The 23,513-nt window shown below is 41.8% G+C and overlaps 1 protein-coding gene across 1 annotated transcript; it reads left to right on the forward strand.

Moving 5' to 3' along the window:
- The first annotated feature begins 5,236 nt into the window (after window positions 1-5,236).
- tfap2d (transcription factor AP-2 delta (activating enhancer binding protein 2 delta)) lies at window positions 5,237-18,728 on the forward strand. The gene is made up of 8 exons (XM_063495608.1): window positions 5,237-5,426; window positions 6,109-6,627; window positions 9,564-9,624; window positions 13,906-14,071; window positions 15,579-15,697; window positions 15,825-15,966; window positions 16,814-16,927; window positions 18,171-18,728. The coding sequence occupies exons 1-8, from the start codon at window positions 5,388-5,390 to the stop codon at window positions 18,385-18,387; spliced, it is 1,377 nt and encodes a 458-aa protein (XP_063351678.1). The 5' UTR covers window positions 5,237-5,387; the 3' UTR covers window positions 18,388-18,728.
- The last annotated feature ends 4,785 nt before the right edge of the window (window positions 18,729-23,513 follow it).

Consider the following 23,513-nt stretch of genomic DNA (forward strand, 5'->3'; position numbering starts at 1 on the left):
CCGTATAAGACCATTAATTGATGGCCGGAAAAAAGAACCCTTCAACCGACGCTTTAACAGACCAACATTAACCGCTTGCTAGTTAAGTTGCTTTTGTGTGTGTGTGTGTGTGTGTGTGTGTGTGTGTGTGTGTGTGTGTGTGTGTGTGTGTGTGTGTGTGTGTGTGTGTGTGTCACTTTGAAAAACAAAAAGTCATAAAAGAATCCACAAATCAAAAGAAAAATCGACACTTTTCGATTTTAGCCACAGCAGACAGAACGGCCCGTGATCCCTTATAATTATTATTGCAATAGAGAAGTCTGAGGATTATATTTATCCAATATGTTGGTGAGTGACTGTCCGTTGGCAGCAGATTGTCCTTTTCTTTAGTTTTTCGTAGCAGCTGACACGTGTCTGACCTGAATTGAACTTCTTCAGGAGTAATTACGGTCACAAAGTACAATAATTAAACACGCAAACTAGCTACACAAATCGTGCTTACATCGCTATATGACAAGTAGGCAGAAGAACTCACGTTATTCCTGCGTTTAGGATTTTCCGAAGAACTGTAGTGTCCTTAAAGTAGCCCAAATGTCCTGCGGCTCTATGTGTGTGAGTGGGTGGGGTAAGTTTGAGGGTGTCACCCTGGGGCGATAATAATTATGATATATGCACTTGACAGGGTGTGGATGTATTTTATTATCTATTACATTTGTTTAAATCGCTGTTAAGGCAGATACATGCAATCTAGAGTAAATTTCGACCAGGCTGGACAAGATATACTGGTCTGTTTCTGCTGGACTGTCCTGTTAACAGCGACCACCTGCGTCTCGCCTCCTCTGCTCTGCTCACCTCACGCACTGCATGGGGAGAAATTAATTTCCTGCAGATCTCAAAAGCTTAAACAAGGCAGTGACGCCCCGGCCCCTCCCCTCCGCAAACCGACAAGTAAATCCCCACAATTAGCAGATCCATATTAGCATATTAACCTGTGCTTCCTTCCGAGGCGCATCCTTTATGTAGGTCAGACACCATTTTCTTAATTGCTTTTGCTGTTGACGGAGGACAAACGTCTTCTGGGCCGTTTGTTATTGTTGCGTTCATTATATTAGTGGTTATTTTAAGCTGGAAAGGTGCAAGCAGGCGCGTACACACACATATGTACACAGCTAAAGGGACCGAGTTAACGGACGTTCGCAGCCAGATGAAGCCGGTGTCAAACCGGTGCTGATTAAAAACCAAACAGACTCACAAACAAGGCCAGCACATGTGCGTATAGACTGCAAGCAGACAGCATTGTGAATTTTGAAAGTCCGTCTTTCAATCAAGAGCAGACTGTTTACACGAGTTTGCAAGTGTCCTGTCATTACATGTTTAAATACTACTTTTTTGTCACGCGTGGCTTGTAAAAAGTGGTACAAACATTAGCTTGTGTGGTCTGTAGGTCCTTTAAAACTCAGCATGGATCCCCATGAAATGCATCATCGCTTGCTGCAAGTGTTAGAATCTGACACAATATACTTAAAGTAGTGTTAAAGCCTATAAAGGGATTACTGCTTACACTGACAGCAATGGACTAAATGACTGCAGGCTATATAGTGATCTATTATGAATAAGTGTTGGCCCACTATTAACCCATTTAAACCGATCAGATCTGATACTAAATCAAAGAAGGACGAGCAGATAATGACATTTATATTTTAGGTTAAATGCAATATGATAAATTTAGCTATTTGATTAGATTTTTTTTGTTTAGTTTTAAATCTAAAACTGCACCGGAACAGTTAGTGACATAAAAATAACCATGAGACTTTTGCTTTTAGAAAAATTTAAATTTCCACAGCGGCCCTGTGAGCTCAATCCTAATCTTCTGCCTCTCCATGCTGTCTTATATGGCAACATGGCCCTCTGCTCTCAGCGGTCCATCTAGGAACCTTGGGGCTGATCTAAATTCTCGCCTCTGGGCTGTACTGTGCGGGGTTTCGGGCCTTTCCCTGCCTCGTCAGGCGGCAGATGGACTGGCTCCTGTCCGGAGATCAGTGCGCATCTGGTGCGGCGCTCCCAGCCCCCGGTAAAGCGGGGCCACTCGTCGGCATTAGTCCTATTAGGACTCTACCGTGCAACTGGTGCCTCGGGTTGGAGGCGACGGTGGCTGCACAACCTGCATACACATATATCTGTTCAGGCAACAGCGTTCACCATGACAGGAATAAAAATAAACCAGATCCATGGGCTCAGTGATCTGTTAGGATACTGGTCAATTTAGTGTGGAGATTTAGGGGCAAGCTGATTCCCATTTGAATGTAAAGAGTGTATTTGGCCTTAAAGCCATTTCTAAAACAAATCAGGCCAGCTGACTGAAATTCACAGACCTACACCTTCAGGTAAATTTATGTCTTGTCATCCAAGTTTTTCTAACGATGTAAGAGGAAACAGGTTAAGTTGCCATTCTAGTAATGTGTCAGCACGATTTGCTTCCCATAGTTTGATCAAGCTTGCCCCTCCACACTTTCTTTAAAAAAAAAAAAGAAATCAAAAGTGTGTACCCTCGTGGGGGCATTTTGTCACTGAATTCGGGTCAGTTTTTGTTGCTGTTTTCTGGCCGTAACAAGATAACGTCAGAAAATCCTGATCATATGATCAAATTTAGCATCGTTTAAGGTACTTTAATTGACACCACGGCTCTCTCTTGCTCCCTCCATCTCTTTTTGCCCGGTGGCCTTCCCATTCATCCCCCCTCCTCACCCTCCTCCTCCTCCTCTCCCACCCTCGGCCCCCCCACCCCTTTCTCTCTCCGTCTCTTTCGTTTTTTAATACCTGGCGTGCGACAACCGGCCTTCACCGATCTCGTCGTGCAGAGGTTTCACGTCGAGCCTCGAGGCAAAACAATCGCTATCGGTTAATTAAAATATAAAAGGCCTTGAGAACTTTTTAAAGGAGCTATTTAAGGCGGCCCCTGCACCGCCCGTGTCTCCGCCCGGGCCGTTTGTGTTTCTTATGAGGACTTTTTCAGACTTGACTACAAGAGTATAAGCTAAATAGTCTTGATCAAGGAAAAAGGGAAGCTCTTGTAGAATATTTTAGTTTTTCTGTCAGTGTGTAGGTTTTCCTTTCTTACTTTTCTTTCCTCTTTTTTTTTTTTTTTAGCCATGTCACCATATATGATGACTCTATTTCCAATATGAGAAAAGACACAATTTGAAGAAAAATCTGTAAGAACTAATGTAAAATTATTATTGTTATTGTTATTATTATTATTATTATTATTATTATTATTATTATTATTATTATTGGTGTTGTTGTTGTTGTTGCTGCTGCTGTTGTTACCGATTAGGACAGAGAAGGAGACGCATGTAGTAACAGATGGGAGGGGAAATAGTTGCTTAATTAAACTGCAGAGTCAATCTCGGCGTCCCAGCGTCTGCACGGTCACTGTCTGCACTTTAATAATATCAGGGAGTCGCTTTGGTTACAGTTACAGCTGAGTAGAAAAAAACCCCCCATCCAAAACAAGACTGATTAGGGCTTATCTCTGCTGTGGGTTGCAGCCCCCCTCTCCCTCTGTGTTGGCTGGTTTGTTTTGAATGGCAGGAAATCTGACAGACAGAATAATTCTCCTCTCCTTCTTTAGTTTTCCCCTCCTCTCTCTTTTATTTCCTTCTTTGCTCCTCTTCAGGTAGTGGCCACAAGCTTTGGCTTCTGCTCTCTCTCCCTCTCTCTCTCTCTCTCCTTTTTTTTTTTTTTTTAAGTCTTATACGTCTATTACTTCCCGGTTGGCCTAAGGGCAAGACAGCTATAGATTGCGTCTTTCTGTATATTTAAAGTCATTATAGCTTGGATTTTGATTCATGCGGCTCTGTACACCTGTTACTGTTTTATGCTTTGTTATCCTATAAAAGGTGCAACCTGCTTTAAAATTAGAGAAGGCAAAGAAGAGCTTTCACCTGATTACAGCGTCGATTTTTCCCCCCAATAAGCTTTTCATATAATTGTTTAAAAAAACAACAAAAAAAAAAAACATCTTCTGCCATCTTACTTTACAACACCATCACGGCTCCGTGCAGCTGGGCAGGACCACCCCGAGGGCGCCTGCTCAGGTGAGTTACAGCACGAGGAGAAAGGCAGAAAGAGAGAGAGAGAGGGGGAAAAGGGGAGAGAGAGGGGTCACGAGGCTGACCGACTGACCGAAAAAGACATAATAATAATAATAATAATAATAATAATAATAATAATAATAATAATAATGTACATGCACACACCTAACATTTATACAGTGCTAATATGAAAAACGTTGGTTTGTTATCACAAAGCAGACCCCCCCTCCCCCTAAAGAAAGAAAAGAAAAGATATGGAATGGGAATGAGACCCTTCAAAGGCAGTTTTTCATGCAAAAGCAAAAACAAAACAAAACAAAAAAATAAATGTAAATAATGATAATCATAATAATAATAACTAGACCTCCTCCTTCGATTTAATCCAGTCCTTAAGCACGTGAAAGTAAATAACTAAAGCGATAATTAGCAATAATGGAAAATATTTGAAATTGGTGTATACATTCAAAAAGTCTGTGAGAGCTTATTTCTCTCTGTGTGCATGAAATAAATCTGCACTGAAACCCGCATTTAAATTGTGCCATAAAAACAGCATGAGAGCAGCAAACGATAGTAATTCATCTAAAAACATTTGATGCATGCAGAAAGCGCCGAAAACCTGCCGATTCATAATTAACCCCCCCTGTTAAAGCTCGCAAAATTCATTACAAGTTTGCTGCAGGAACAGAAGAAAATCTCATATATTTTTTTCTACGTCCATTCCGTTCTTAAATCAAAATTAGCTTTAAAATATGTCAAAGCAAACTTACATTTCTGTTGAAAAATCCGCACATTTTTGTTTGTAAAATGACTTAGCCGATGTGGATAAAAAAATAATAATATTAAAAATAATAATAATAATAATAACCCGACGAAACCGAGCAGAAGACCTCGTGAAAACACAAACGGGTCAAAAAGGAAAATGTCCACAAAAAGCGTAGAAAATGTTGAAAGAAGCGCTTGGTTCCTTATTAAGGCGAAGATACAATATTTATTCCGTGTCTCCTGGGATGCTCCGCTCCGTCTATTGTCCTCCCATTCCTCAGTGCTGATGCTTAATTTTCAAAACTTCTATATTACCAAGGGACCTACGACATCAGCCGAGAAATACCCTGCAAGTACAAAATCCGTGAGCCAGCCCCGTCCGTGCAGAGGGGAGACGCTCGCGTTCCGCCAGCTTTCTACCGTTACCGAGAGCGCGCGAGGGGGGACTTTTCCATTTCTCTCGCTTTTTGGGGATTTTAAGGCATTTTTATTATTATTCGATCCGGCCAGAAAGGAGAGGAAAAAAATACGGGTTACTTTGGAGAAAGCACAATGTCAGCGACCTTCCCCGGACTTGTCCACGACGCAGAGGTAAGGCTCATTTATTTACTTTACAGATTTTAATTTGTGAAATTACAGCAGGTGTGTGGTGGAATAAGTACTGTTTGGTTTGAAGGGAGTTACAGAAGCATTTCGAGGTAGCGTCTGCTCGCAGGGAGTCTCTAAGTGGAATATAATTTATCGCAAGGATATTAAAGAGATAAAAGTATGCATGGAAGGAGAAATGAATCGGTGCAGCTCCCGGTAAAAACGAAGCTTGTTTTATTACTAGTGTGTGGAAGCAAAGGGGGCTCGTGTGTGTGAGCCGGTAACGGTGTGATTAGGACATTTTAGGGCGGAACACTCCGCTGTGTCTCACTCTGCTTACCTCCCATCCACAATGAGCGAGAGAGCTGGGACAGTAAATTTGCCAGCAGCTCGGTAATAATAATAATATATAACAGCACGCCTTTTAAAACGCTGCGAGGAGAGTGACAGGCATGCCAAAGGGAGGAGGAAAAAAATACCGATGGCTCCTGTTGCCGCGCGTTCGTTCCCCTCCCGGGCGTGTGGAAATGACATCTCCTTCAGGTGGTTTAAAGTGGGGGGGAAAAAAGCGCTTTGAGTGTGTGAGTTGTGTTTTTGAGTGTGTTTGGGAGGCAGAGAGAGGAGACACCGGCTGATGCTAAATGACACGGCTCATATATTTCCCCGTCTCTTTATTATCTTGTAGATACGTCACGACGGATCAAACAGCTACCGGCTCATGCAGCTCGGCTGCCTGGAGTCCGTGGCCAACTCCTCGGTCGCCTACTCCTCCTCCTCCCCGCTCACCTACCCGGCACCGGCGGGGACGGAGTTCGCCTCACCCTATTTCTCGGCCAACCACCAGTACACGCCCCTCCACCACCAGTCCTTCCACTACGAGTTCCAGCATTCCCACCCGGCCGTGGCCCCGGAGGCCTACGGCCTGAACTCGCTGCACTCGGGCCAGTACTACCAGCAGATCCACCACGGAGAGCCCGCCGACTTCATCAACCTGCACAACGCGCGCTCGGCCCTCAAGTCCTCGTGCCTGGACGAGCAGCAGCGGCGCGAGCTGGGCTGCCTCGACGCTTACCGGCGCCATGACCTGTCGCTGATGACGTCACACGGCTCACAGGCCTACGGCGTCGGTATGCACCACCCGGACCAGAGGCTGCTGCCCGCCGCCGGCCTGGGCCTCCCTCCGCCTGCGGCGGACGACCTGCAGGTACCGGCGGCCTCCACACCTCTCTTTCTACACTCTCTTCTCCACACGGCTCGAACACGTTATTGTGCCCCCTTCCTTCGGCTTCTCTCTCCGGTTTATTAAGTCTGCTCCATATAGGATAGCCGACAATAGGATACAGAAGGGCAACAGCCCCTCTTAGCTGTCACAAGACCCAGTGCCCCAGTATCCCTGCCCCACTGGCCTACTATTGAAAAACTTTACCCCCCTTTTGTAGCACAGCAATCCCAAAATATTGAACAGAAAGACAGCGCCAGATGTCTGTCTGTCTGCCTGTCTGCCTCATCTGTCTGTTGTCTATGACACTCACAAAGCTGCACTGGTCTGTAGTTATCCCCATCCAACGACTCTGTCCTACTTTTTTTTTTTTTTTTTTTGTAAGTCATAATGGATATAATCTTGAGATAATTTTGGTGCCAAAGCAAACGTGACTGTAACAGGCTAAGTAAATGTCAAGTCCACACGGCACAGTGCATCTGAAAAGCAAGCCTGTTTCTAAAGGTTAATTGACTGGCAGTCTATACAATCCCATTGTGAAATCCGCCCTTTATTTTTCCACAAACACACGTGACCCATATTTTACATAATTCTTTTCGATGTAAAGAAATGGTCGAGATGAAAATGGATTCGCACGGTTCTTGAGCGTGTGTGTGTGTGTGTGTGTGTGTGTGTGTGTGTGTGTGTGTGTGTGTGTGTGTGTGTGTGTGAAAGAGAGAGAGAGGGCGAGTGTGTGTGTGTCCGGCTGTCTGTTGAGGCAAAGAAAAGCCGCTGGTTGCTCTATTCTCCGGTAAAGGGCGGATTAACGGATCGGGATTCAGGGCACAATGGCCTGCTCGAGCACCATAAAGCACCGTAGTTTATCCAATTACCGACTTAACGTCAATCAACTTTGTTACTTATGCAGCGACATCTGAGCTGCTTCAAACGCGGCTCTAGTTAAACACAATTTAACACAGTGGCACATAATTTCAGTCGCGTTAACTATTTACCACCTCTACTCGAGCTTTTATCGACGCATTTTCATTACGAGGTATATTTAGGCATACAGTGAACGCAACATTGTGCTTTTTTTAGTGTTACAATATTTATAAAGCATTTAATTTTAAGGAATAAAAATATATAATGTTATATATTTGTAATATATTTATAGATGTATAAATGTATATTTGTTAATAAATAATATGGGGTGTGGCAATATAACCCAGGGATTATTCTAAGTCTTCAAATACATTTAGGAGCTTATAGATATAAATTTATAATGCAACCTGTTTTTAAAAAAATATTTTTTAAATAAAAATTTCTACATATGATATAATACATTTTAATTTACTGATAATTGCAACATATTTTTGCGTAACATTTTTCATATTTTATTTTATTTCATTTTATGCACTCTCTTTAATGCAAATATTAGATTTATTTCGAGATTTTTTTTTTTAAAGGCTTAACAGGTTTGACCATTTTTTTTACACTAAGAAAGAAACGGCTTGTGAACCTGAGCTTGCACGAGGCGGATGTATGGACGGAACAGATGCGCCTATGGTCTCGTGCAACCCGGTCGCATCTTTGAGCGGGTTAAAGAGATTTTCATGCTCAACAAAAGCAGCTGCCACACCTTTCTACCGTCACTAAGCTAATTCATGCAAGACCTCTGCGTTTTGTATATTGATTTTATAATCACTTTAGCTTCGGAATAGAAGAAAAGAAACAGAGCAGGAGCTGGTTAAGAAGGAGCAACAACAAGCTCTCTTTCCCAGTTAATTTTAATCGGGGGCTTCTGCGTGGGCCAGGCCTAGAGGCTCACGCGGGGGGATTAAGCATTTTCTGAATAAAAAAGCGCGTGTTCTCCTTTCTTGATGACATTGTTGATAGCACGCGAGTCTGATCTGCGTCTTAAAAAATGGCGGAGGTAACAGGTTTTCGTGCACGTAGGCCTACATATATGTTGAAGCCTGGTTGCTTATGTGTACACAGACACTGATGCCCCAACAGGTTGGTGGTGGCTGCAGTAAATTCTGCACACCTTTTGCTCATTTTTGAGTCTGCGTGAGTTGTGCTGTCCTCGGTTATAGCCTGAAGCCTTTCAAATTAAGCTCGTTTCTGGGTGAGCCGTGAGCTGCATGCTTTATTTCGCTGTGCCCTCAATTTTACTCAAAGCCTGCTAAGTGATGTACACTTTCTAACAAAAAGGCTTCCAACACTAGAAAACTGCTCAAAGGGCGTGCAATAGGGGCCAGTGTTTGGACTCAGTAAGGTGCTTTTTTCCCCTCCCTTCTGCTGTGAACTTTGCGGTGCTTTGAAGGAGTTTTAATTGTATAGATGTGGTGGTTTTCAACCTGTGGGTCGCGGCATTCCAAAGAGGTCACAGGATAAATCTGCAGGGCCCTAATATGGAAGAATTAAAGACACATGGAAGCCTTCAAAATTCATTTAAAATGGGCGAGTCATTTAAAACTACAAGAATGCATCATTTTTATGCATTATAGGATTGAGGCACTGATCTATGTCTGCACGGGCACAGAGAAGCTTTATGGTGTTACTTTCAAGCCTGACATTATACCTTGGATTTGTATTCTTTGTTTGCATTGTATATGGATCTTGAATATACATAAAACCGAGCAACACATGCCCAGTGTTTGTTGTCACAGTTTTATTTATTCTGATATACTCCTGTGACTGCATGGGTTTGGGTTTTAGTGTGTGGCTGCAAGTGAAAAGAAGGAGAAAAAAAAGGGGATTCACGTCCTGGATGTCCTTAAAGAATGACTTCACCGCATACGGAGAAAAAAGAAACAAACCGCACTAATTGTTGCTGCATCTGAAGCCTGGCAGCTGGGAAGCTCCAGCGGTGTACAAAAAGAATCTGGTTAAAGTGATTTCACCTCCCCGCTCGTCCTAATGAGTGCGTGTCTCCGCAGGGCTCCGTGGAAGCGCAGTGTGGGCTCGTGCTGAACGGCCAAGGGGGCGTCATCCGGAGAGGTAAGGCCCCCGTTTATTCTCTGCTGCGGTTGTTGTTATTCTTGCTGCTGCTGCTGTACCGGAGGCCGTGAACACTCACGGGCTCGACACGACAAGACAGCGAGCAGACAGACAAACAGGCGGAACACTCCTCTCTTGTCTGCTGTCAACACGCTACAGCAGGAACGGCCCCGATTTGTCGCCTATTTAAACAGCAGCGCTGTACAGGCGCAGAGGCAGTGCTCCCCACTTCCAGCATGTCACTCAACACCCACGTTTTTTTTAAATACCAGTCATACCAAACCCTGGCTTTGAGTGTTGCCGACATGATTAAAATGCCACGAATTAATGTGATGACTTATATTTCTAGTGTACTGATACAGTTACCTATAGGCCTTGTACTTAAACGCGCATTTGACACATGCCCTGTCACACTAAAGTTACGCCAGAAGCTTTTATTTTGAAGTCAGACGTATGGGTAATATTTTATAAGACTGACGGTTTGCGTTTGTTTTCATGTAATAATAATATTATATGCTATTAATTTAATATTCATGGTTGATTTATCATAAATTCAGTGTCGATTTAAAAAAAAAAAAGAAAAATGGCGCAAAGTCTATATGAAAGCAGATTTAAATAATCGATACTATTACAATAGAGAAATATTGTTACAAATGAGTAAGATTTGGGTTTAATTTAACAACACAATTCTGTATCCTCTAAATGTTTATAAATGTGTACATTTATAGTAATTTAAAAATATTTTTGAAATGGCCAGAAAGTAACCGAGTATTTAATAATTTCGCAGCTGCATTTGTGGACTTTTTTTTTTTTTTTTAATTTACAAGTAAATTTTTTGTGGGATACAAAGAAGAGCAGTCAGGTTTGTGTGTCTGTAATGCAGCTGCTGTTTTTATTTGTTAGCACCTGTGTGTTTAATCTGGCACAACAACCAAAGATGTGGCGGCTAAGGTTAGCTTTTCCAAGGGGAAGCTGTGGATGTGTTCCCCGGCCTGCATCCACCCAAAGCAGGCCAGCCAATTTCCTCACGAGTGAGTTTAAACACGCTGTGGATCTTTTGCTCCATGAAAAGCATTGTTTTTATTTTATTTTACTTTGATTTTTTTTTAGAGGGGACTGTGTAATTTTCCACACTGAGAGGAAAGGCTGTGTCTCGGGTTTAATTTTTCATCAGCTCTACCTAGGTGTTGGGGCTTTTCTCTCGGATTGACGCGGGAATCCCTTCGCTATCACTTTCGGTTAATGGTGCGCCGTATTTGGCCCTGAGCTCAGCCGCTGCAACCATCACAACCAATAATCTTTGCTTTACCTCCCGCTCCCGTATCGATAGCTTCTCTCGCCTCGGGCGGACGCTTTGATATGCTAATGCCGAGCGGGGCCCCGGATTCAGCCGAGATCATATTAATGTTGTTCTTTCTGACTGCGGCTTTGGCGGCATGAATATTCACATAACCTTTTTCAAAAGAAAATCACTCAAGAAATGCGGATCCTACTTAGGAGGAGTCGTCTGTGTTTTTAATCACCCTGCTATCCCTTTTCCAGTTCAGTTCTAACAGCAGCTTCACAGATCAAGCCGATCTGTCAGACGCGCGCCCCCGCTACCACATCCCGTGCACGCACAACCCTCTCTTCTGTCAAGACATTGGCGGGCTTTTTTGGGGGGAGCTATAAACATTGTTGTTAAAATATGAGGAGAATGGCATTTGGCCCTTGTCTCTTTTTCTTTAATTTTCGTGGCAAACTCGTAAAAGGCGCTTGATTCCGCGTGTGATCCCGCCCGCCGCTCGCGCCGCAGCCCGAGGCTACTCTCCGTTGCTTAAATACCGTTATCGCCTCTGGGCCCGCGCGCTCCACTGACTGCACTACCGGCAATAGCTCTTTTCGATTGCCCTTGGCAACATAAAATACAAACTACTTTGAATCAAAACATTTTTAGGGGAATTAATATGATGTGAACCCGCGGCTTTCAGAGACGCGCGCCCCTGTCAGAGCGCGTGAGTCTGACAGACAGGTTTGCCCGGTTTGTGTCACTTATAGAGACACGGGCAAGCCGGACCGCGCACGCGCGCACACGCGCATATAAACACACGCGCACGCACACACCGGGGCTCAGGCTTAACCAAAAGTATCAATCGATTCCCTCGACCTGCAACCGTCCATTTTTTGACAGGCTGAGTGAAACACAGGTCCCACACAGTCTTGTACAAAGTGGTGCCCGCTGGAGTACAACAGGCTTTTGTTTCCACACCATTATGATGTTACAGTTGTGCTGTGGGCATGAGTCGCTGTCCAGGTGCTGGAATGAAAGGTGCGAGCCGCTGTCCATGGTGCTCAGACCGGATGACATGTTTTTGAGGCTGCATGTCTAACCTCAACCCTTCCTGTGGCCAGAAAATGATGCGAATCTAGCACATTTCAGCAGATTGTGAATAATAGATTCTGAGAGCAGAAATATGGGTTACAGCTGGTCATATATGAGGCTTAGTTGGTGGCCAAATTGTGCCCTAAAAAAAAGAGAGAGAGAGAGATTGGCGTGTGCAGCCAATCTTCGCCTGCAGCATTGTTCTCTTCGGCCTAAATGGCATCCTTTTTTCTCCATTTCATCATATCCAGCACGCCTTAATAACAACGCGACACACCCTGCTGTTAGATTTGATAATGAGGCAGATGAATAATAGAATATAGCCTACAGTACATCAGACAGAAACCTTGCGTTTCGGCTGCTTGGGACGTTAGTTCAAGTGAAAGTTTAATAACGATAGGCCCACTCAGAACAGTCGATAAATTCCAGGAGGATCCAGTAACACTGATTCAGACGCAATTAATAATGTGAAAGGGCCTTCACTACACAACCAAAATCATTTATTCACACTTTCAGGAGCCTCAAGTACACAATGAAATCAACATGGTAGCTGGTGGTGGATGATTTAAAGAAGGTTTTGTTTCCCCCCCCCTCTTGCAGAAACACTATATTATTGTTACATAGAGAGAACCATTGGGCTGAAGCAGGCATATAAATATATCTACACATTAATAAAAGCATTTAATATTTAACTAGTGAGGAGGGCTGAAAGACACATATTGATTGTGGAGAATGAAGATGCTCGATTATTATAGGGATTCATTTTTGATTTAATAATATTTACACATATATTGCATTTAAACATATAGGGAAGCTGTAAAAGATGGACAATTTTCTTGGATGGGTTAAGAAAATACACCTTCTTAATATAACGACTAAGCAAATTCAGCTAATTTATGGGAATAAATTAAAAAAAACTGTATGGACAAAATACGCTTAATCTTTAATGTATTTAATGGCTGACATGATGGAAAAAAACTGTCTCAAACAAAATGGTTTTATCATCATATGAAAGACCTTCCAAATCATTCACCCTGATGCAAACTGTTATTATTAACCAATAATTGGACAATAGAGTTCCTGTTTGATGTGTGCACAGTTCACCCAGTTGGTTTTTATTCTTTGTATCACATCTTGAAATGTGGGATTCTTTGAAATCAGAACCAAGGAGACCTCATGCAAAGTGTGTACACAGCTGAAGCCACCCTCTATGAACAAAGGTGCAAAATATTCTGCGCAGTTCTCCCTGAGGTAGCATTCAGTGAAAGCTTTATCCAGTGAAACTTTTCCACAGAAAAACACACATTTGCATGATTTCCAACCAAGCAGACATTTCAATCTGTCATTTGAGCAACGCTGATCCAAATACTCAGTGAATGCTTGCTGGTTTATACTTTTGTGCACTCTTTTCTGTCACCAAAATGTTCATGTGTTTTCTGAAACAAGATTTTTTTTTTCCAAGGTCCAACTTCGTTTTTAATAAATGCATTTTTTTAAGTATTTTGTTGCTTTTTGATGAAATATGACTTGATGCATTATTACTGTAAAAACTAACATTTTTGTTGCAGAACTTAAAGAGCAAATCTTGTATTGATACTTTATTGAGCAGTAATGTACTATTAACACGACTATAAAATCTTGCAGTTCAGTGACAGACATTGGTGTAGCATTCAGATCTTGGATCAGTTTTTTTTGGGGGGGGGGGGTATTTTGCTTGTTTTTTCTGTTTTGACAGAATAAAGCATTAAATGTGTATTATACAAAGCTGTTGCCTTCATTAGAACATTTTGTACAACCTTCTTACAACACTGAATAGCAAAAAGTAGCCTAAATTTGGCAAACTAGTCCTCTCAAACCTTTACAGTGATGCTGCTTTTTCTTGCACCTTGTTGTAACAAGCTTCCTGTCTCTGTGTGCAGGGGGAACATGTGTGGTGAATCCTACAGATTTGTTCTGCTCGGTACCAGGTCGGCTTTCGCTGCTCAGTTCCACCTCAAAGTACAAAGTCACCATCGCTGAGGTGAAAAGAAGACTGTCCCCGCCAGAGTGCCTCAATGCTTCCCTACTGGGCGGCATACTGCGTAGGTCAGTATGATGCACATACAGGATATTAGTCTGACAATATGCCTAAGCTTCATCACAGCGTCTCTAAATATAACTACACTGATTAAAGAGAGTATATTGATGTATCAGTTTGAAGACAAATCAGACTTATCAACTGTTTTGAGAGTTCGCTTAGTGCGGCTGAAGTTTCTGTCTCATCTTACTGCAACATTATGGATCTATATGCTGTTATGACAGAGCTGCTTACAGCTCTAAGGAACTTCAAACTCATTAAGAGTCTAAGCCTAAAATATCCTCTCACAAATAAATCCTAAATCCACTGTGACCACTGGCCAGTGCCTTGATGAGTTTCAGGCATTCATCAGATTCTGATATCTAGTTCTGAAGTATCACTTTACAGGTTAATCAGTATCATCTCCGGAGAGCGAGAAACCCAAATTTCAAATGTGTTTAATCAGTAGCAGGGTTGTTAACGGCTTCATTTGGCAGATTAGAGCAATTTCTAAAAAAAAAAAAACCAAACATTTTGACATACTTGTGGTGTAAAAACATCTGAAAAATCCTAATGTCTCTTTTGGTGCATCCACACACTGTTAAATTCTAGCAGCATGTAATGATATTGGAGTAAGGAGGTGAGTGTGATGGATGGGGACTTTGAAAGTGAAAATATATATTTTTTTAAGTGTAAATCTGGCTGGTGAGCATTGGAGAGCGCTGGCTGAATCTTTGTAGCCCTCAGATGAAACAGAGGATATATAGCAGCGCCCACAAAGACTATTGTAGGCGAATGAGGGCCGGGGCTGCACGCGCCGCCATGCCCAGGGAGCCAGAGGGAGGCGAGACCAGGCCAAAGCATGCCAGGATCAGAGGAACCAGAGGAAAGCAAGAGTTGCCAGCGCTGTATTATTGATGAGGTGGAGAGAAAGGGAAGGGGGGAAGAGGAACGAGCAAGCACAGAGAATATGGCTGGTCCTACAAGATGAGGAGTCAACAAAGTAAAATAAAATAAGATAGATGTGCAAATAGCTACTGTTGATCCTCGTGTGAAGAATATAAACTGCAAATCTCTAACAGATGAGTATCTGGAATGTGTTTAATCATGTTGTGTCATTTAATAATAATCACTTCACTAAGAACAACAGAAATGTGCAGAAAGTTGTCTCGAGTGGAACTGCAGGTTTAAAGTTTTATGGCAGAGGAAGGAAGCGCATATGCTTTAAAAAAATAACATAAAAGACTGAGGAAGCTTTGTGCCTCTGCCTTAACCTTATGGCTTTGTCACATCAAAACAAATCCATATTCTTGCCTTGTTTCTTGTGAGACTTAATTAAGCACATCCTTTTCAGTAGAACAAGGAGTTCACATTAATTTGATTGTACTTTAGTTCTATGAAAAATGACTGGCTGATCGATGCTGCTTCTGCTCCTGCTGCTGTGCTCCATATATTCAGTCTTTTGGGGTCTTGTATAATTCAGTTGCTTGACTTTGTAGGATATGTGATGCATAGTTCTTTACTATATGTTTCCAGAGCAAAGTCTAAGAATGGAGGCCGGTGTCTTCGTGAGAAATTAGACCGTTTAGGGCTCAACCTACCAGCAGGACGGAGGAAAGCCGCCAACGTAACGCTGCTCACCTCCCTGGTGGAAGGTAAGCAACTTTTCTGCACATTTTTTTTTTTTTTGTCATTTTCAATTTATATTGCACCACATTAATTTCATAATACAGTTTAATTGTTGTCTCATCAGTCTTTTTTCCCTCTTTTGTTTTCTTTCAGGTGAGGCGCTCCACCTGGCGAGGGACTTTGGCTACACCTGTGAGACAGAGTTTCCCAGTAAGGCAGTGGGTGAACATTTGGCGAGGCAGCACAGTGAGCCGAAAGAAACCAGCGCGCGCAAGAAGATGGTCCTGGCTACAAAGTGAGTGAAACACATGCAGCGTACAGACACACACTAAAAGAAGATGGCAAGAAACAAAAAACTTTTGCTACTGCGTGGTCACACAGAATAGGTTTATTTTGAAATTCTGGAAATATAAATGTTTCTGAGTGATCAGGTTTCACTTAATGTTTGTCTGTTCTTTAAGGCATGGACAAATCTGTCCCTGTCAAATGTCAGGGAGAGATATTCTTCTTAATGATGTGTCCTTAAATTTTACTTAAACACTTATATTCCTATTTACAGCCATTACCAGCCATTACAATCCTTTGATTTAAGAAAATCTTTCAGAAAAATGATTAACAAGCAAATATAATAACAGTAGGTAAGTTTTGGTGTGACTTCATGCTCAAACTGTTGTAAACTCCTTCACCTTACAGCAGTTTCCTGCATGGAACACCTACTGTATGTGGAAAATATTGTGTTCCCACATTCAAGGGGTTAGAGCTTATATTTATATAATTGCAAGAGCTTTATTTGTAGTTCCTTCTTACAGTATAAAACTGTATTCTGAATATGCTGAAGGGGAAATAAAACTCCCACTCTTTTCCAGATAAGTTGATTTTGTTCCAATAAAATCAGCCCAAGAGTTGCTATAATGCTAAGTGAAATGCAAAAAGACAAGACCAGAAAATGCTGCGTGGTGCAGAATCTTTGGTATCATGTTAGGAAAAACAATGAACCAGTGGAAGTAACTTAAATCTGCATGTGGGTGGATCCAAAATGATGAGGGTGGGTGCAGAAAAGGGAGAGAAAAAAAGCCTCTGAGATTGTGATGGTTTTGTTGGAGACAGATGGTAAACCCTCAGTCCCTCCTTCTGTCCATCAGGCAAATCTGTAAGGAGTTCCAGGACTTATTGAGCCAAGATCGCTCTCCTCTGGGCTCATCCAGACCAACACCAATCTTGGACCTGGACATCCAGAGACACCTCACACACTTCAGGTAACACGTGTGACACGCATAAGAAAATAATGGAGCGTTTCTTTTTTTTTTTTCTTAAGGATGTTGCCAATCTTGAGTCACTCTCGGCACTAAATCTACTGAGCGAAGACAGTTTTCTTGCAGAGCCTCGCTCTGTGTTTTCCCACTGACCTCTCTGCCATTTTTGAAAGATGCAGCTGTGCAGTTTGATATTTGGCACAATTGACAGAGGAGGAGGAAACAGCGCCTTGTTAGCAGAAATGTCACATCTATGGCGTCATCATTTGCAGAATATACAACATCTTATCAGACCTCTGAAGGGAGCTGTACTGTAGACTGCTGGGCAGAGAACCAGGATGTGAGCTCAGTGGTAGAAAGAAAGTGACAGATTGAACAACAACATCCTTCTGCCAACTTAAGGCTCTGAGCTCAAGGACGAGCAGCTATTTAGCTCTGGACAAACCGGCATGATGATCTGATAGGACAGATGAAATGATATCAGACTTAAAAACTGATTCTTAAAAAGTGTTTCAATGCACATTTTACCTTGTATCATAATCCTGCAATTTTGTAGCGCTTTTAAATTTGTGTTGTCATGAATGTTCAGATTCTGATGACTGACTTTGAAAAGAGAGTTTATCTCAAATAAACTACAAAAACACTGTTGGCCAGGACTATCACTACACTACAAATATCACTATCAGTACAAATACAGATATGGGGATATGATATGACTTTTAGCCAGTGTGTCTAACGCCACTAATGATTTTTTTTTTTCAAACATTTTTTTTTGTAGAAGAGTCTCTTTCAAAAGTGATAAAAGTCTAAAGTGAATTTTATTAAGACATCACCAGCAGTTCAACAGCCAAGATTAGAATCACCTTAGACAAGAACAACAACAACAATCTTATGTGAAATTTCCTAAATCGGCAAAGCTCTAATCTGTATTTCATAGTTTAAGCTGGACAGTGTTCAGGCCTTTGCTAAAACAGGAGCAGAAACTCTGTTTCCCAGTAAACTGCTGTGGAAACAGATCATCACAAAGCATCACAGAGAGGCTTTTCTGACAGACTAAAGAAACTTCTTTCAGAGGATTTGAAGCTCCATAATGCAGGAGGAAGGTTTCACCGCAGGTGTGAGAAAATCTGCGCCACTTCAGCTGTTAGTGTCATACAAACTCCCCAACAGCTCCACTGATTCATTTAACCTTCACTTCTTTGGTTTGTCATCGCTCTAATAATCATTTCCCTCTCTTCCCATGCAGTCTGATCACTCACGGGTTTGGCACGCCGGCGGTCTGTGCAGCTCTCAGCACCTTCCAGACAGTGCTGAGCGAGATGCTCAACTACCTGGACAAAACCTCGAGTGGGAAAACGAGCGGAGCCGGCGACCAACAGATCAACAACAGCTCGGAAAAGACGCAGCTCCGGAAAACAGCCGAGCCCCAGAGCAAAGACGGGAAAACAGAAAAGACTGAGTAGCCCCCACCCACCTGGTCCCCGTGCCTTGGAGCGCTGCATTTAGAAGTGTGCGTGTGTGAGTGTGTGTGAACGTGTGCACTCTGAAAGGGGATCTGTTATTTCCCATGCATTGCTGTATCTTCTTTGGGACAATTCCTATTTATTGTTATTTATTTATCTTATGTTGAAATGTAACACTAACTGAACTGTCCCAAGCAAGACATCCTGATGTGTGAGCGAAAGCAGCACATCCAGTGTAAATGTGTGTGCGTGCGTGTGTGCGTGTCGTGACAAAGAGGAGCCTTGCCATGGAGATGGCTGTGACTCATCTAGTACTTTTTTTCTTTATTTATTAATTCTCAAAGCAGGAGGTAAACAACACAGTTTCCCAGGACAGGTTGGGGGGGGGGGGGGGGGGGGGGGTACATATTACACACACACACTCAGGGTTTGTGGGGATGTAATCTAAATCCAGTTAATTCAGGTGTGGATACTCTGCAAAAGTACAAAACCTGGAGCTGTTTTTTTTTCCCTCTGAAGAATCATTTAATGTGTTTTTATTTAAACAATAAGAGATATCAAACACACGAGTTACAGTTTTGCTTTTTGTGCAATTTCCATCTGACTGAAATAAAATAATTTAATCTCCCAAACATCCTCAACAACAGAAAACTGAATGCAGCTTTCACCCAAACCCTGATGCACACATACAGACAGTCTTTAACACTACACACACACACAGCCACACCCCCTTCACCTGTATGAGCACTTGAACAATGCCAAGCAGACATTTTTTTTTTCATTTTTACACCGTACAATCAGTGCCATAACAGCCTGTATGTTTACCATGCGGATGAAAGATGAAGAGAGTGTTTCTGGATGTGACACTGATGGAAGCCACTGCCTGGGGTAGGCTTCGCTGTGGTGTGTGTGAGTGTGAATGTGATAAAGAGAGTGAAAGCGAGAGAGAAGGATCCAACTCAGCCATTTTGTAAAAGGTGACTTTGCAGTTGCCAGCATTACTCTTCCCTGTGCATGTCTATCTTTGTACACTCCCCAGATCGCAAGTTTAGCCGACACGAGCTCTCTGACTCGCTCATGAACATTTGTAAAGATATATATAAATATTTAAATTACTTTTCTTGTAGGCTTTCAACAATATATATGTTAAATCCCTACCTTCTAAAATGCTGGTGTTCAATAAAGACAGTTGCTACGTGTTCTACAATTTACCTTTATATGTCCTGCACAAACACACGCACACACGCTCCACATATAAAACATACAGGAGGTGACAGAGCAAGTACAGACTAAAGAGAGGCAGTCTAGATCAAAGCAGCCAGAGTGAATTATCCATACGAGTTCATAGTGTTCAAATTATTGAAAGCCAGGGTTCCTCTCTAATGTTGCGAGAAAAGGCTCTACCTACAGAAAAAGTTCAAAAGCCTCCTTTGTGTTCACGAGCATGTGTGCTTTCTTTGTTTGAGCGACTTCTGTCAGGTTTTCTGTTTATTTATATTTCAAAAAAAATATATCTAATGATAAAACAGAGAGGAGCAGCTGCCTGCTGGCGTCTCCATCCGGGCTCTGCAGGTTCTGTTTACTTTTTAATATTCCATTCATTTGAAAGGAGGTCACGTTCGCTGCATAACACAAAAATACATAATCAGACAGGATGCATTTACAGTGATGCCTGCACCGGTTTGTCACCCTGAATCAGTGCAAGCAAAGCCTCAGGTGGGAAAGTAATGGTGGCTAAGAGAGATGTAAAGGAAGGTAGTGACATGGGAGCAGAATATCAGTATATTCCCAGGATTGCTGTTATTGTTCGGCCTGGTATTTGACAGATGGCGTTATCATCCAAATCCAAATGCATGCAGTCGGTGTTTTCCCTCAGGTACGGAAGTGTCTACAACCCCTGAGCTTTAAAGGTTAACTAAAATTGTTTAGAAATCAAGAGTGTTTTTAAACCACTAAATGAAGATATATGCACAATACAAAAGCAGCGGTAAGCGAGGTGAAATAACTACCAAAATATTTGAGCTGGAATTACAAAAACGTATATAATAAACACAGTTCTAGATATTTTAGGGAACCGCTTGACGTAACACGACTGAGTTAAATCCACAAACCATTTCTTTATTTCTGGGTTTCAGTGATCGTGTGCAGCGCTGTGGAGGTGGGGGTATGGTTAATGGTGACAAAAGACTAACCCAATCCTCCGACAACTCAAAAGACAGCAGCAAGGCAAACTTTCAAATCACTATCAAGCAATTCTTACAACATTTTATGTTGGAGCTGAACGTCAATTACTTTGTTGTCAGCAGGCAGACAGTCAACTGTCAAAAATTCTGATTATCCTAAATGAAAGATGCAAAACTGCCTCCTTGTTTCCAGCCTCAAAGTTCTGTAGCTTTCCTACGATTTTCTATCAAAACTGGAGTGTTTTTTGCAACCTAGATTGGACAAAACAAGCATATTTAAAGATTTAATAAACAGAAACCCACACTGGTGGTAAATCCACTACAAAAGCTGAAGCCACATTTTCACTTTGTGTTTCTATTGTTGCTTTAAAGACTCTGTCACAATAGCAGAAGAGCAGCTTTCATGGCGTTGATCTAAAATCCTCTTTTATAATCTGTTCTGAAATGCTTCATTATGTCAGACTGGAGATGGGTTTGCCACGACACACTGGTACTAATGATAAAACTGCACATACAACAATATTGTGAATAATCTTCTATCTTATATAAAGTTAACTCACATGTTGGCTATTTATTTGTCAACAAAGGAGACAGAAGACAAATAACATGATAGCACTTTTAGTAGATATTGCAAGAAAAAAATCAATATTATGGATTCTTTGGGCCACGATTATTATGTTGCAAAAATCTTTTATCGAGGTGGCTGATGGCACCTGCCAAACAGAAGATTGATTTGAAAGTTGATCTGATGAGAGAGCCCGAGTTTACCGCTGCTTTAAGAGTTAAATGAGTACATGAGGGTTCAAATTTGATTTGAGACATTTTCCTGACATTTAATAAGCTACAGACACATCACAGATCCTACTGTTTTGTTTTTGGAGTGACATGTTTCAGTTGTTTTCAATCTCAGCAACATCAGGAACATCAGTCACGTAAGCAGCTGATACGCAAGAATCAGTGTGATATAAAATCAGACTCATGGTACTCGGTTGCAGTGTGTGCAAAGATGTAAGAGGGAAATGTCTATGAAACAAAGCAGGTCTCTGAACTGGTTCTTTGATGGTTGCTGCAGCTCTGAGGGACAGAGGTATATACTATACACACCTACACACGCAGACAGGTACACATTTGCAAATATACACTCGGACGTCACAACCTAATCTCACTTTTGTTTGTTATTGCGCTGCGTGATAAACATGTAATCCCTGAGAAAGACGTCCTCGCCGACCCCACATCAGAATAATGAACGGCTTGATCAAAATTAGCTGGAAAATGAAATCAATACGTTGCCTCTGCCGGAGTTTCTGTAAATTGAAAAACGGACTAGAATGAATCACAAGCCTGACAACAGCAATGCATAATGTGATGGGGCAGCTGATGCATAATTCACACAGGCTATTGATCGTGTTACAATGCAACACTCAGTTATCACCACATAAGGAATTAGAGTATAGAGTCTGTTTTACTACTCTGTTCTTCAGCCTTCAGTGTGGCGTGTTGTTTATTTTTTGATTTATATACACTCTTTCTTTTTTTTTTACTGTTAATCTCACTGCAATTCTGATCTTTTACATGCAGTAATGTTTAATATGCAGAACACACTAAAAGTGTACATCTCCCAACCAGAAAAGCATGCAATGAATACAGCCATTTATATGGGCATGAATTAGACTGTCTGAGGTCTCAGTGGGACTATAACTCCTGCTGAGTGAGCCCCACAGTCACGAATACCAAACTCTGCTAACTTCTAAGCCCCATTTCTCCAGTCTCTGAAGCTATAAACCTCCTCCTCCACCTCCTCTTCTTCCCCAGATTCGCTGCTAAAACCTCTTCCTCCTCTGTCCTGATCCTGTTCAGTCCCAGGCCTTTTCTGCTCTGCTACCGTCCTGCTTACTGTCCCCATCACTGCCTGTCAGGTGCACAGTACACACACCTCATGAGCTACTGCAATTCATTTAGGACTACAAGACACCAGACAGAGCACCCTGTTTTCCATGAAATGATGATCTACTTCCATTTGCCAGATCCTGGGAGGCATAAAGGACTGGTGGATATGTTTGAGGGAATGCAAACTTGTGTCTTTTGATGAAAGATGCAATTTTTTATGTTTCCTGTCTCCTTAAAAATGCAACAATTCCTGCTTAATTATTACTTAAATCGTTACTCATGTCTGAACATTGTTATGATTTGTTTGACATTTTTCTGGACTAAACCATGTTGCCAGCAGTGAGTATCCCAAAACAGAAGCAAACCTACCAACTGAATAATATTGTTTTCTTATGTTACTTTGGAGGAAACCTTGAACCTGTTGTGTCTTGTTGTTCAGTTGAAAGTGTATTTTTAAAAAAGTGTAAATCTGATGATAATTGGTCATTAAAAAATATGCTTTCTTCTTCAGAACCTTTACCTGAGTCCACACTTTCAATCTTTGTTCAGATGGTTTATCAATCAAATCGGAATCCAGCTATTCATGTTGCTTCATAATGCCCCATCACTTGCTTTCTGTGGTGTTCTAGTGCGACCTATTGGTCACTAGATGAACTGCAACTCCAAATCTGATTTTTTTTTTCTTAACCCTTGTGATGACACCTTCAGCGTTGAATTAGTTTTACAAAGAAATTCTCTATAATATTCTACAATACTACAAAAGGCTTGAGCCACCTCCTGTTTCAAAATAATTTACACCCAAAGAGGCATACATTTTAAAGGAGTCTTTAAAAGTAGTTCTCTGGGCTTTCTGAAGATCTTTTAAAGTTTTCTTTGGACATTGGCTGTTTTTTTACTCATTTTCGGTCCAGTCCTTGTTGACCATTTTCAAAGGAATATTTTTGTTATTTCTTGACCTGTGAATTCAAGCATAAAAAGGTACCCAAGTCAATTCAATTCAATTTTATTTATATAGCGCCAAATCACAACAACCAAGGGATGAATACTTTGTGTCTG

This window comes from Pelmatolapia mariae, linkage group LG15, assembly GCF_036321145.2.
Source record: "Pelmatolapia mariae isolate MD_Pm_ZW linkage group LG15, Pm_UMD_F_2, whole genome shotgun sequence".
Taxonomy (NCBI): Eukaryota; Metazoa; Chordata; class Actinopteri; order Cichliformes; family Cichlidae; genus Pelmatolapia; species Pelmatolapia mariae.

What these genes read in the sequence shown, in the direction of transcription:
- tfap2d (XM_063495608.1), top strand. Translation starts at nt 5,388, where the DNA reads ATGTCAGCGACCTTCCCCGGACTTGTCCACGACGCAGAG. An exon ending in CTGGGCGGCATACTGCGTAG is followed by an intron (nt 14,072 to 15,578) that starts GTCAGTATGATG and finishes ATATGTTTCCAG; the next exon opens with AGCAAAGTCTAAGAATGGAG. An exon ending in GCTCACCTCCCTGGTGGAAG is followed by an intron (nt 15,698 to 15,824) that starts GTAAGCAACTTT and finishes GTTTTCTTTCAG; the next exon opens with GTGAGGCGCTCCACCTGGCG.